We start from the raw sequence: 13,889 nt of genomic DNA, 5'->3' as shown, positions 1-13,889 counted from the left end.
CTTTCTCTATAACGCTTACTTGAGAATTTCGAGCGAACGTGCTTTAAAGAAACATCTCAAAAGGCGCAATAATGTAAACTAGCCCGGATGGGAATAAGAAGGTGCTCATAGTAAGGAAATTAACAGTCAGCATATTAATGCCAATACATGGCGAATGAAATCAGAGGACTATATGTGTAGGCAAACAAACATATCGTCCGAGGTATGAGGAGGTGAACAAGAGGAAGCGGTCTATCCTTAATCAGAAACATTACGAAGTGGAGGATCGTTTTTGCTCATACAGTAATGAGAACATCTAAATGCAAACAATGTAAACTGTTTGCACTACACAAACCCTATGTTTGTTTTATTTACACTGTCCTTAGGCACAGGGATTATACCCAATTACTGAAAAATCGGAAGACATTCTTTATTACTTACTAATTGGATAAGTTACATGTTCAGTTACATATTTAGTTGGTACGTATACAAAGAGGAAAAGCTATCAATTAATCAGACATTTACAAATGATATGGTGATGGAATGAAAATAATGTCCACAGGGGATAATATACACAAAAGGATATAGAATGATGACATGGGAAAGGTAAATATGTATATCATTGAGAAATATGTTGGTAAAAGACTTGAGACATTATAGGAGATTAATAACGGAACAGATTAATTGAGCATGACCTGCTTTTGTAAATAGCTTTATTGAGGCCTGATTACAATTTCATCTGCATTTTTCTTTTCTCTTTCACCCAATACGTCTCACCTTGGCCCAACCCCCTTAATCTCGGTCTCTATCTTTGACAAACATAACATGAAATTTCTGTTGATATTTTTTTTTTCTATTTGAATATATATGCTATGCGTTTATATTGTGCACTGTATGACTTTTTGATTACGTTACAAAGCATTTGTCCGGCTTTGGAGAGGGCCAAAGGCCAAAACATGTGTCGCAACGGACACTATCTGTGAATAAAACACTTCTAACTGGCGCAGTTTGTGTGGTGGCATTGAATATTGTTTTGCAAATAAGAGGGCAGTGCGAGTACTCTTTGCTGCACGCTATGCAACAGAATCTATTACTAGGATCATCAGTTCATATCTAATTTACTGACCCTTGTTTGCGGCAATAGTCCCTCACAGCAACCCACAACTACGTTTCCATCAATACTGGAGAAGAACAAGTTACTTCTTACCTTGTAACGTTCTTTCGATGGGATGTTCCTCCGACGTATTCCTTATCTTTGATAATTCGTCTCCAGCTTGCTGGCCTTGGAAATATTTTCTCTGTAGAGGGCGCTGCGCGTCGACGTCTGCCGAGTCGATGTCCCTCGACAGCCACCGTATCGGTGCCGACATCACCATGCCCATAAATAGCCACGTGCAGCGTCCGTTGCTCAGTTCCGTTTTGTAGCATAAGATAAGTCATGCCTGAATTGGTTATTGACCTTGAAGGAGCGTAAGCTGCAACCACAAGGGAAGTATTACTGCGGGGATGGATGGGAGGGGCGATAAGGAATACGTCGGAGGAACATCCCATCGAAAGAACGTTACAAGGTAAGAAGTAACTTGTTCTTCGAAGGGATTGTGTCCTCCGACGTATTCCTTATCTTTGATAGACTCCCATAGCAGTGGCATGTAATTGGAGGTGGGAGTAATAATGTCATGTATCCCTTTTAGGAATGAACCGAATGTAATACGGCTTTGCCAAATCTGGTCTCTTGACTAGTGGAGGAATCCAGGTTGTAAAATGTTGTGAATGTATGTGTGGACGCACATATGTCTCGGACCGGTACCCCTCTTTGGAGGGCCGAAGAGGCTGCGATACCCCTGGTTGAATGAGCCCTAAGATTTTGGGGTGGCTCTTTCCTTGCCACTTTGTAACATTCCAGAATGGCCAAAATAATCCACTTGGAAATGGTCTGTTTTGTTATGGGTAGTCCCAACTTGTGACCCGAGTATCCTACAAACAGTTGGTCTGCTTGCCTAATCCTAGCCAGTCTGCTGATGTAAAAGCTCAGGGCTCGCCTTGGGTCCAGCCTATGTAGCCTTTCTTCCTCTTTCCCCGGATGGGGAGGAGGGTAGAACGAAGGTAAGGTAATTTTCTGAGTGATATGAAATTCAGAAACTACCTTTGGGAGGAAATTAGGCTTCACCTGTAGGACAACTTTGTCCTTATGGAAAACTGTATGGGGGGGTTTACAAGAGAGAGCTTGTAATTCGCTCACCCTCCTAGCAGATGTTAGTGCTACTAATAGGACAGTTTTAAGAGTGAGAAATCTCAGCGAACAAGAGTGGAGTGGTTCGAATGGAGTACCCATTAGGAAATTTAAGACTAAATTTAAGTCCCATAAGGGAACTTGGAATGGTCTTGTAGGATAAACATTAGTTAATCCCATGAGAAATTGTATTACTAGAGGTAGTTTGAAATCCGATGGTTCCTCCGCAGTGCGCTTGAAGATTGAAAGCGCTGCGAGATAGCCTTTTACAGTGCCAACTTGAAGGCCTGAGTTTGCCAAGTAGAGTAGAAACGATAACACCGTTGGTGTACCACATGAAAAAGGGTCGATATTCCCTTCTCTACACCAGCTGCAAAATGTGTTCCAACGGCAGCGGTATAAAGACTTTGTTGCTGGCCTTCTGGCCGAAAGCAACACCTTCATGACGTCATCAGGGAGGTCACAATCCTTGTACCTCACCCTTTCAGAAGCCAAGTGTGAAGGTTGAGGGTTCTGATGTCAGGATGGAGAACCTGACATCCCTTCTGTGAGAGAAGATGCTCTTTGAGTGGAAGACGGATTTGAGGACAGATGGACATATCTAGAAGGTCCGGGTACCACGTTCTCCTGGCCCAGTCCGGGGCAATTAGGATCATGGTTTACCGGAATCTTCACAACCTCCTGATCATTTGAGGAATAACAGGGACTGGTGGAAACGCGTAAAGGAGTGGGAACTCCCAGTCCACTACGAACGCATCCCCTAGAGCTCCTCTCGGGGGAAATTCCCTTCAACAGAACAGATCACACCTCCTGTTGGTGCTGGTGTCGAACAGATTCACCTGAAGGGTATCCCAAATGGCGAAGATCTCTTGAAGGACTTCCTGAGCTAGCTCCCACTCGTGGGAGACTGTGCTCTGCCTGCTCAGAGCGTCCGCTGTCAAGTTCTTCTCTCCGGCTAGATGGACTGCCGATAGAGAGATTCCTTCCTGAATTGCTCAAAACCAGAGCTGCATTGCCTCTCTGCACAGTGGCAGTGACCCTACGCCTCCTCTCTTGTTGAGGTAGTGCATGGCCACCGTGTTGTCCGTCATTATCAGGACATTTCTCCCCTGTACTGATGGCAGGAAAGCTTTCAGCGCTAGTGTGATCGCTCTCAGCTCTAATAGGTTGATGTGTAGTCTGGACTCCGATGGAGACCAACGACCGCTGATGGTCAAGTCGTTGGCATGGGCTCCCCACCCCGTGAGTGAGGCATCTGTGACTACTGTTATCTCCGGCCATGGTTGCCAAAACAGTTCTCCTTTCAAGATGTTCTCTGGATAGGCCCACCATTGAAGGTCATGGGCTACCTTGTCCGGAATCCAGAGGAGATCTGCCATTCTCCCCGAGAATTGCGACCACCGAGTTCTCAGTGCCCACTGAAGAGATCTCATTCTCAAGCATTTCCTGGTATTTCCTGTGTTTGAGATGGTATTTCCTGTGTTTGAGATGGATTGACACCTGGAAATAAGCATCCTGAAGGTCCAGAGATACCAGCCAGTCCTGGAGCTGGAGGGCCTGAAGGATCCGAGAGAGAGTTACCATCTTGAACTTGTCCTTCCTGAGGAACTTGTTCAATTCTCGTAAGTCCAGGATGGGTCTCAGTCCTCCGTCCTTCTTTGGTATGAGAAAGTAGGGGGAATACCAGCCCTTGTTCCTGTCCGCTACAGGTACCGGTTCTATGGCACCTTTCTCTAGAAGGTCTATAATTTCCTGCAAGAGGAGCGGATCTGGAACTTTTAGAGAGCTGTGCTCCGGTACCCCGGTAGATGACTCTGAGGGATGTGTAGAAAGGGTAGGCAGTAACCCTGGGCAACTGTCTCCAATGCCCAAGCATCTGACGTAATAGCCTGCCATTCCGTCAGATGGTGAGTTAACCTGCCCCCTACAGGTGTTTTGTGTGGAAAGACCTCAGAGTGGTTTGGGGGCGGCTGATGCAGATGCCGAGGGTAAAGAGGCACCTGCTGCTGCTGCGGCTTTAGTACTTTTGACCCGTCCACCTCGGGTGCATCTCCTTTGGCCTCTTTGAGCCGGCTGTCCTCTGCCTTTCCCGAATGCGGAATAATAGCAAAAGGACTTTCCTCCCCCAGAGGAGGGGCGAAAAGGAGTTTGGCGGATTGCAGCTCCTAAAGATTTTGCCGCTGCTTTAGATGTCTGCAACATTTCTTTTTTTTTTAATTGATTTAGCTGATTACTCAACTTTTCAATTTATACAAAAGGTTTGTTAAAAATTGCATCAGCCTTTTTACCGAATAAAGAAGAGCCGTCAAAGGGCATATTCAAAAGTCTGGCCTGCACATCTGGAGCAAAGCCAGACTTTCGCAACCACACATGCCTGCGGATTGTCATACTTGCCACCATGGCCCTGCTGATACTGTCAGCGGAATCCATGCCAGTTTGAAGTGACTCGCACATGGCATCTTTGCCATCTTTGATGATGTTAAGGAAGGCTTCCCTTTCCTCTCCTTCCGGTATGCAGTCAGCTGCTGATGAAGCACACTCCCACAGTGTGTGACTGAACCTGGCGAGCATACAGGTGGCGTTGATGGACTTCAACGCCATACTACAAGCAGAAAAGACTTTTTTTGCCATCGAATTTGCCATCAATATTGCATCTTCGTATTGCATATTTGTACATGTATGCAATATTTTGTTTTAGTGTTTTTTCTGGGGAATCAGGCTTTCAAAAATTTTTCTATGTCTGGGATTATTGTCCCCATAGATGAGAATCTAAATAGAAAGTGATCTGTTGATTGAGACAAATGGGAACAGTGATACGAGGACTTTGCTGCTGTAAATTGTCATTTTGTTATCTGAAAGCTTTACTGAGCTTGTACTATGGTTTGCCTCATATTATATGAGACGTAACTGCAATATATTGCATATTAAAGCGTTATGTAGTTTAGAATGTTAGTGAAAGACAGTGTGCATGTAGTAGACTGTGGTACCCTTTATGATGAATAGCTGGTTTGCAGAATGAGAATATGTAGTGTGAATTCTGAACGCCAGGTTAAAATGGCACTCATGTTTGTGTCAGCAACCAGTATATTGTGCCAGTTCTTTTCCTATGTTTGATATCATCTAACATGCACTTTTGACATTACAAGGTTAGTAATGGAACGCTTGCTAATCACAATGTAATAGCAGCCTGATGAAGCCCCAGTAGGGGTGGAATGCGTGGCAGTTTTTGTTCATGAAGTTTTGTCTTTTCGCCATGGTTTTGTGATTCAACTATGAAGATAGTCCAATAAATCCAGCTATTGTTTTAAGATCAGTTGAGTGCTGTCATTCATTTCCCTTTGTGGACTGGTGAGGACATCTTGCGTTGTCCGCAAGGAACTGGTAATTATATATCAAAAACTTTGAGCACAGGTCCCTGTTCTGCCCCCGCACTCACAGGCTCCCCTTTTGTCTGTCGTGCATACGAGACTCTCATTCCACGGAAAGGAGCGAACAAACCAAAAAGCCATGCAGTGGATTCTAAAAACTACAGATGTTTATTTCACAAAATTATACAAAGGTTTGCCACCAGTGAGATGACAGACAATGGACTCTGGTGAGTCAACCAGCGCGTTTCGCCACTAGGGCTTCGCTTTCATTAAATAGCAGGAGTTCCAGTACAGACATTAATGGTGTTTCATGTAGTAAAAAATGACCTTGGAAATGCAGTAGACAAGGACATTCCAGCAGTGATTTGATTCTGGCAAAATAATATACATTAAAATTAAGGTATCATAATAAAATAAGCATGCTTTTCTTACCTTTGAGGTGCAGAGCGGTGTGTAAGCATGGAGGGGCCAGACAAGCATGACAGAAGCACTGATGGGAATTTTTTCCAGGTCATTATTCCCCGAATGACATCCTATGAGAGTAGAATAAGAACTAGTATGATTATGGTAGGATCAATAGGTCAAGAGTAGAAGTTCACCTGCAGATCTAAAAACATTTGCTGTTGACAATGACTTTATTGTTAGTGCTACATACCTCGGGGCAAGGGGGCACTTGAGTGAAAAGGGAAGGGTGTGGATCTGGAGCACTTTGTTTAAACAGGTAAGCCTTGTAAGTGTATTTCTGAAGGTCAAGTGCACACTTGTTGAGACACAAGCAGTGAGCATCCAACCCTGCTTACTTAGCATTGATATACAGAGGGGTCTTACCGTTGCATGTCACATGTCCATGGTCCCGCAGAAGGCGATCTAGTTAGGGTGGCAGGGGATCCTAGATGCTGAAGTAGAAGGACCTACAAGGCAGGGTTTCAGGGCTTTCCTGGAGCAGCTATGACTATGTTGGAGTCGAAGGTTCTTTGGAACCTCACCATTTTGCCTGCACTGCCTATACCTTTTGCAGTGGCATGCAGAGTAGACCTGAGTTTGCCGATCTGAGGATCTGTGTTAGTTAATAGGTTTCAATTTGCTGGTCTCACATTAGGGCACCATATAGCACGATGTACAGTTTGAATTCTTAATTGTGAAGGCCTATTCGATCAGGTTTATGTGGGTCAGTCCTTTTAACGAATACCACCAACCATGCTGCTCTGCAAGCACCTTCTGACCACCAACCATGCTGCTCTGCAAGCACCTTCTGACCACCAACCATGCTGCTCTGCAAGCACCTTCTGACCACCAACCATGCTGCTCTCCAAGCACCTTCTGTCTTTGCCTGCGAGAGAAATATACACACACACGCGCACACACACACACACACACACACACACACACACACACACACACACACACACACACAGACTAGCAGCCTTGAAAGTGCTTAGGCCAGTATATTCTTCAGACACAGGCCAGAGATGCGGGATGCTGGTACCCTATTGATGCAGAGTACATCAATTGCTAACTTCATATTACTACAGAGTGAGGACGAGTGTTGCGTGTGTTATGGCCGATACATTGTGTCCTGTAGTCTGCTTTCACTTGCCATTACCTTGGAAGCAGAAGGGGACGGCCTGAATACAAAACAGCATTTTACAGCGGAGCATGGCAGAGTGAGGATGAGTGTTCCGTGTTCCTGTGGGGACATGGACCTGAACTAGATGTGGATTATGTGCGTGTACTGTTAAGGCCAACAGAGCCTTATAATCTGTGCACCATAACTGGTTATTTGATCTGATATCGGCAGAGGAATTGCTCTACAATCGGGTCAGTAACAATCTGAGCTTGTCTTTTGGTGACTTGGTGGTTCTCACAAGGAGCTTTGTGGAGTCCTATGGAGCAAATATGAGCAAGGGAACTTACACATTTGAATCTGCTACACATTCTTGTGGGCAAGAGGGGGCTTGCGGGGGAATTCAGACTCAGGCAGCCCCTTAAGACAGTCGGGCATACCTTGTCCCCTGCATACTTGTGCATATACCTGTTTAGGCATTTTGCTGGTTTTACACTGAATCAAGACCCACGGGCACTGGTATCGATTGGTTTTGCCTCTGCATTTCTCTTTTCTTCACTTCTCAGTGACTACAACTTATGGCATCCAGACACTGGGGGGCTAAGCCTTTTTACTGATTTTAGTGATTTTAATGGCTTGTAATGGATTTTAAATAGCAATTAGTGTTTGCATATTTATTTTTAAGCGCTGCGGAAGTCAGAGCATTTTATAGTGTTTGTCAGTTGTAATTGTGTGTCTCATACGTTCAAATTGCACGGATATTCATATAGCATTTCTTTAGTTTTTTGACTGGTTTATTTCACTACATAACGTTCATATAACGTTAACCAGCAACACGTGAGTAAGGGGGTAATTGAAAAGAGGTATTAAACCACAATAGCACGATGAGGAAAAGGAAAGCAAACTGAAATTTGGGTGAAAACAATGTAAAAAAAAGTAAAAGAGAACGTGGCCAATCAAAACAAGGGGCCAGAGACAAGTCCCAATCAGTACTAGATAATTATCTCAAAGATATATCCAGGAAATTGGAAGAACACATTTTGCATGTGGAAAGAGAACTAAGGGTGACCAAGTCGTGCCTGACCGACGGGCAAGAGGCAGCCTCAACCAATGTAGCCTCTCTGGTAGAATTAATGGATAAAAAAAACTGTTGGCAGTAATGTAGAAACACAGGGTGACATACCAGGTACAGAGGGAACCATGTGTGTATGGGATAGCGTTCCTGTAGCAGGGACTGCGAATGCCCAAATTGTTGAAAGAAATCACATAGAAATATTAGCACAGTCAGAACAGCAGGAAAGTGTGAAGGTCCCTTTGAACCAGGAAACAATTGGAAGCTTGGCCAGAGAAGGTGAAACTCTATTGGAGTCAGTAAAGGGCCTACCACCGATGATGAGCAACTTTGTGATACAAATTTAATGGAAGCCCATGATTCAAGTGTTGTATCTGCTTAGGGGATTAGCCTGATAGCTGTAGGCACACTAGTGGATCAATTCAAGGAGGGTGTCAGTAAAATAGCAAAGGACTCCATGCAGCTGAAATGGGACTTCTTAAAAAAGTAAAAAGTTACATTATCCACCTTTCTAAATGCGAAGGATGACATGGTTAGACAAACAAAGAATGAAGTCTGTGGTTTTAAAACAATCCCGGTGGACATAATTCAGGTGATTAAAAATGCCATGATTATTAGGGGAAACGAGGGGTTAAAGTGTAACCTTGTGCAAACTAAAGCCATTGAGAGGATACCCCCAAATAAACAGAAGATAGTAAATCCCAATGTTGTGCACAAGGGTAAATGAGACCCAAGCTGGCAAGAGTGAACCAATACCCACATTACATTCTGAGAGAGAACTGCATAATTATTGGGAACATATCAACATAGCGGAAAGGTCACAAGGGAAGCAGCCTGAAGCCTTTAGGGATGGAAAAGTGGTCTTCTCTTCCACCAGTAGCGGCACCACTGGTGGGGATAATAGTGGGGGTGGACCCTTTATCTAATGAATCCTAAATAAATACAATTGGATTGATGAATAAAGCTCCCCAATAGATAAAGATGCGCCTAGATGGGCCACAAATCAATCCAGGATCTATAATAATGGCCAGAAGTGTGGGGGTGGGCTGGGGGCACAAATACATCTATTGATGGTGACTGTATTATTGTTTCTTTTGATTCCTGCAAGTGGCATCATACATATTAGGCTCTAACTTCATTTATGCCTCAGGAATTTCCTCATACAGGTAGGTCCCCTTGTCATATTTTTATCCTGATCCGGCCTTGGTTCTCCGTTTTGGGAGGGATGTGCTTAATAAACATCCAAATAGGAAGGCACTGGATAGAGCCCATGAGGTGCAATTTACAAAAAGGAGGGACGCCAAAGAACAAGTGGTGCACAATAATTGTTGTATCCAATAGATTTGACCCTCTGTCGACAATAGAAGAACTAGATTGACCATAAACTAATTCTTTTTTTTTGGGGGAAAATTTTATTTTACAAATATACAAAAACCAAAATCATCAGATTAAACTAGACACAATTCTGTTACAGTGGTTGAACCCGACGCCCGAGCTGTGCTGTTAAACATTAAGCGGGTGAGCCAGCAGTATCAGGGGTCCCCTCACCAAAATCCTCCACATGCCGGCAGTCAGGTCGTGGGAGCACAACTGAATGTGTAGGTACAATACTGTCATGGAATATAGCCGCTTACTGAGGGAAATTAACTGACAATGCCATAAAAGATACATTGAATGGGCCCGTGATTATTCTTTTACAAGAGACATGGGAACAAGAGGAGTTGGTTCTCAATGGTTATTTGGTTTATCAAGTAAAGGCAAAATAGGGGCTAAGAGGGAGGTATTTTGGAGGACTGGCAATCCTGGTCAAGGGTTCACATGCTCGTGAGATTCGTGAAGTTTGCGTGAAACGGGAAATGCTGATCCAAATTTTCTAACTGATTCCACTGGAGGGCCTTCCAGTGTATATTAATATTTATAATAGCCCCTCAGATAAAAATGGTTTGGGACCTATCGATGCCCTGAAAGAGGTGATTGACAGTTTGCATCAACAAAGAGATACAGATGTAATGATTGTCTGTGGTGGTGACCTTAATTTGAAAATGGGTAACGCCTGATTGAAGGTCATTTTGGCCAAGAAGAAGATAGGGTACTTCGTGTTCCCCTGCGACAGATGATGGACATGAGGATATGTGGTGCTGGGCTCCGGTTTTGGCATTGATTGATGGAAGTAGGGCTTAGATTAACCAATGGTAAATTTGAGGGAGATATTCCCGGTGTGATTACCTTTAGAAGTATGAGAGGGAGTTCAACCATACTCTGCTTTCTGGTAACTGTCAACATATGGAGCCTGGTAAAGAATTTTAGAGTAAGGGAAGAGGAATACAGTGACCATTATGCTATCGACCCAACCATAAAATGGCCAGGCGCTAACTTAAAAGGTAACCAATTCATCTGCATTAGATATTGTTTGTGAAGGTACCACCAGCAAAATACGGAGATGGAACAATTCAACAAAAGTTGTGTTGGGGAGAAATATTATGAAGAATAAAATGGCTCTCTGAGGCTTTGTTGAACCCTGCTATTAACCCTGTGGTAACAGTTCAAATCTTTATGCACCTGATGGGAAATATCCAAGATGGATTTATCGGGAGATGTTTGTCAAAAGCGAAAAAGGGAACCAAGGTGGGGTGGTTTGTCAGAGACTGGCTAAGGCAAATTTATTAAGCCTACTCAAAAACCTAAAGTATCCAAAGTAGGCGATTGTTCCGGCTAGGGCCAACTATAAAGAACAGATTTGAAAACGCAAGAGTAAGTTGGACAATCAAGCCTGGGATAGGCTTGAGATAGCGAGCAAAAACAATGATTCACAAAATCTCTGGAAAGACGTTAATGGATGCCCCATACATATTGAGCAACTAGTAGGATTGGTATCCAAGACCATGTATGGGTAGACTACTTTAGCAAAGTCTATCAAGCTCAAGGTGGGGAGACTAATGTGGTGCATGTTTCCCTGATAAGGTTGAGGTTAGCGGATGATGTACATGGTGAAGTCTGTTTATCGCTTGAAGAGGTGCTTAAAGCCATACAAAATGCAAAATGTAGGCGTGCCCATGGCAATGATGGGATAACGGTAGAGTTTTACCAAGATAATAGTGAAATGTGGGGTCCAATTCTAACAATATTGTTTAATGTGATATTGAGCCCAAACGTTATACTAAGCAGATGATGAAGAGCAATCATGGTCCCCATTAATAAAAAAAGGGTCTAGAAAAAGCCCCCAATCATATTGGTCCATATCCCTATCGAACACTAGCTTTAAAATGTTTGGGAAGTGTCTACTTTCCAAATTGGAAGAGTAGGTCACAACCTACACAATTCTATCCTCAATTCAATTGGGGTTCAGGCCTACGTTGGGGACAATGGAGCAGTGTCTGAATTTGTACATGATAACTACCCATTTCCCTGAGCATTAAACAAGAACCAATTTACTTAGCCTTTATGGACCTGCTCAGGTCACATAATTGCCCAGCTACCATCTTGGATACCGTGGAGGTCCTGCACAGGGATAATGAGGCCTGTATTAGATCTGGTAGTGAGGGACACTGTACAACGTGGTTCTCAAATAAGTCAGGAGTTAGCAGGGGTGTGTCTTGGCACCCCTGCTCTTCTCCCTGTATATTTATAAGCTCTTGGAAAACCTGTTGGAGATTAATTCTGATGTACCTAGGCTGTGAAATATGCTTATCCCAGCTTTAATCTATGCCAACAATACAGTGCTCATTGCAGATGATATGATATGATATGGAATTTATAATGTGCCTTTGCACAAGTATTTCAAGGCGCAACGAGGCAGGGGAGGGGGAACAAGGGAGGCCAAGTGACATTGCTATCGCGCAAGTGCAGGGGAGGCGGGAGGGGAAAAGTGACAGGGGAAAGGGGAGGGGGCAGTGCTGTACATAGGATCAAAGCAACAACAAGAGGTGCAGACAGCAGGTGTCCAATAAGTGCAGGTGGGGGGTCTGTAGGGTTACAGATACAGGCCCAAGTGCAAGGGTTGCCGGGAGGCAGTGCAGGTGTGCAACTGGTCGGGCAGGGACTTGGGCCCGAAATCAGAGGGTAGTCAGGTGACCAGTGCAGTATCAGACAGGAAATCAGCAGGAGAGAGGAAGAGAGAAGGCAGAAATAAAGAGGAACGTCTTGAGGTGCTTCCGGCTACGGAGATGGTTCTCCTCAAGTTACAGAGATGCAGGGAGGCTGTTCCAGACGGAGGCCCCAGCTGAAGAAAGATCTACCACCAATTTGTTGCTTGGAGTAGCGACTGACCCTGAGGGATTTGGAGGTGAAGGAGCAAAGAGCTTGAGTAGGAAGGTAGAAGATCCTGGTAACAAATGTTCTGCTAATATGAGAGATTAGGACCTGCATGATAACACTATTAAATCAGCTGTTATTATGTTTAGTGAATAAATGATTGTGCAAATTCCCAAACATTTGTTGTGATGGGTTGGTGATCCCCAGAGTGAACCAATTTGACTACCTCAGGGTTCATTTCAACAAGAACTTTACTGGGAACGCACATATACAGAAACAAGTCCCAGTAATGAAACACTAGGTTGGTGGCATCTATAGATTTATGAAGCAGCACAAGCAGCAACCACTCTAAGTCATGGAAAAGATCTACAATGCTTGCATTACAGGGGCAATTAAATATGGTGCTACGATCTGGGACTATGGGGATAATGCGTGCTACAAAAAGAGGAAAATTGCTTTGTGAAATCGCTCTTGGGTTTACCCGTGTCAGCTCCAAATTTTGCACCACATAAACAGATAGACTTGGCCTTTCTTGAAGATGCACTGGCCTTGGATCCTTCCATGTTATGGTTGCGTGCCTGGTCTAATCCGAACGCAGGGCTTACACAGAAAATGATCAAGGATTTATTGGGGGGTGGGGAGGAGGTGCTTATAAAATCGGAGGGCTAGAAAAGGTAAATAAAATGTTGATAAATGTAAATGCCATTAGTAAGATCACTAAACCCCTACTACTGAACAATGGTAGGTGTTGTCTCTTAAGGAAGAAAATTGTGGCGTGGGTAAATGATGCCCTAGAGACGATGGAGCTGCTGAAAGCAATGAAAAGACAAATGATGAGAATATCGTCAAACACAATTAAGGAATATCTTGTCTGGTCTAATTGGAAGTACCAAAGGGCACCTATGACAGGGGTGCACTTTGGGTGTATGGAGTTGGGTGAGGTTTTGAGTGGGAGATCGGGCTGGGATTTTGAATCTAAATGCCCTATTGTTTTGTCCAGTCTATTGTGAGTCAAGGAAAAAGTATGTGTTACCCCTGTTTGTGGGAAGAGGTTTCACTCAGCATAGGCCAGCACTTTTCTACTTGTTGAACGTAGCTTTGCCAGCTAAAGCTTGGAATGTAATCCCATTTATAAGAACATCCTGGCGAATAAGAGAAAGGAGATAAATAGAAGGGCATGCAATCATAGGAAGAAGTGATGATACTAGATGAGTAGGTTCTATATGTTCTAAGTTTGCTAAGGCTTTGATTGGTTTTATACCACAAAAAATTGGAACACTAACCCAAGTTAAATGATCATTAGTAACAACAATTCATGTTAATTCGTGGCCGTCCTAAAGTGGAAGAAGCCACTTGCTTTCGGAACACATTGAAGAAAGATGGCCAGCTACGCTCCCGCTTGGAACAGCTTTTGCTGCAAGGGAT

General features: G+C 43.8%; 1 protein-coding gene across 1 annotated transcript in view; it reads right to left on the bottom strand.

Annotated features, from left to right (window-relative positions):
• Positions 1 to 13,889, bottom strand: part of CFAP221 (cilia and flagella associated protein 221) — a 988,124-nt gene that overhangs the window by 113,951 nt on the left and 860,284 nt on the right. Inside the window, exon 21 of the mRNA XM_069616611.1 lies at positions 6,010 to 6,110. Within this exon, the coding sequence (XP_069472712.1) occupies positions 6,010 to 6,110 (101 nt within the window). The remainder of the gene's footprint in view (positions 1 to 6,009; positions 6,111 to 13,889) is intronic.

This window comes from Ambystoma mexicanum, chromosome 9, assembly GCF_040938575.1.
Source record: "Ambystoma mexicanum isolate Mex_15411 chromosome 9, UKY_AmexF1_1, whole genome shotgun sequence".
NCBI classification, from domain to species: Eukaryota; Metazoa; Chordata; class Amphibia; order Caudata; family Ambystomatidae; genus Ambystoma; species Ambystoma mexicanum.
This window is presented reverse-complemented; position numbering and strand designations above follow the sequence as displayed.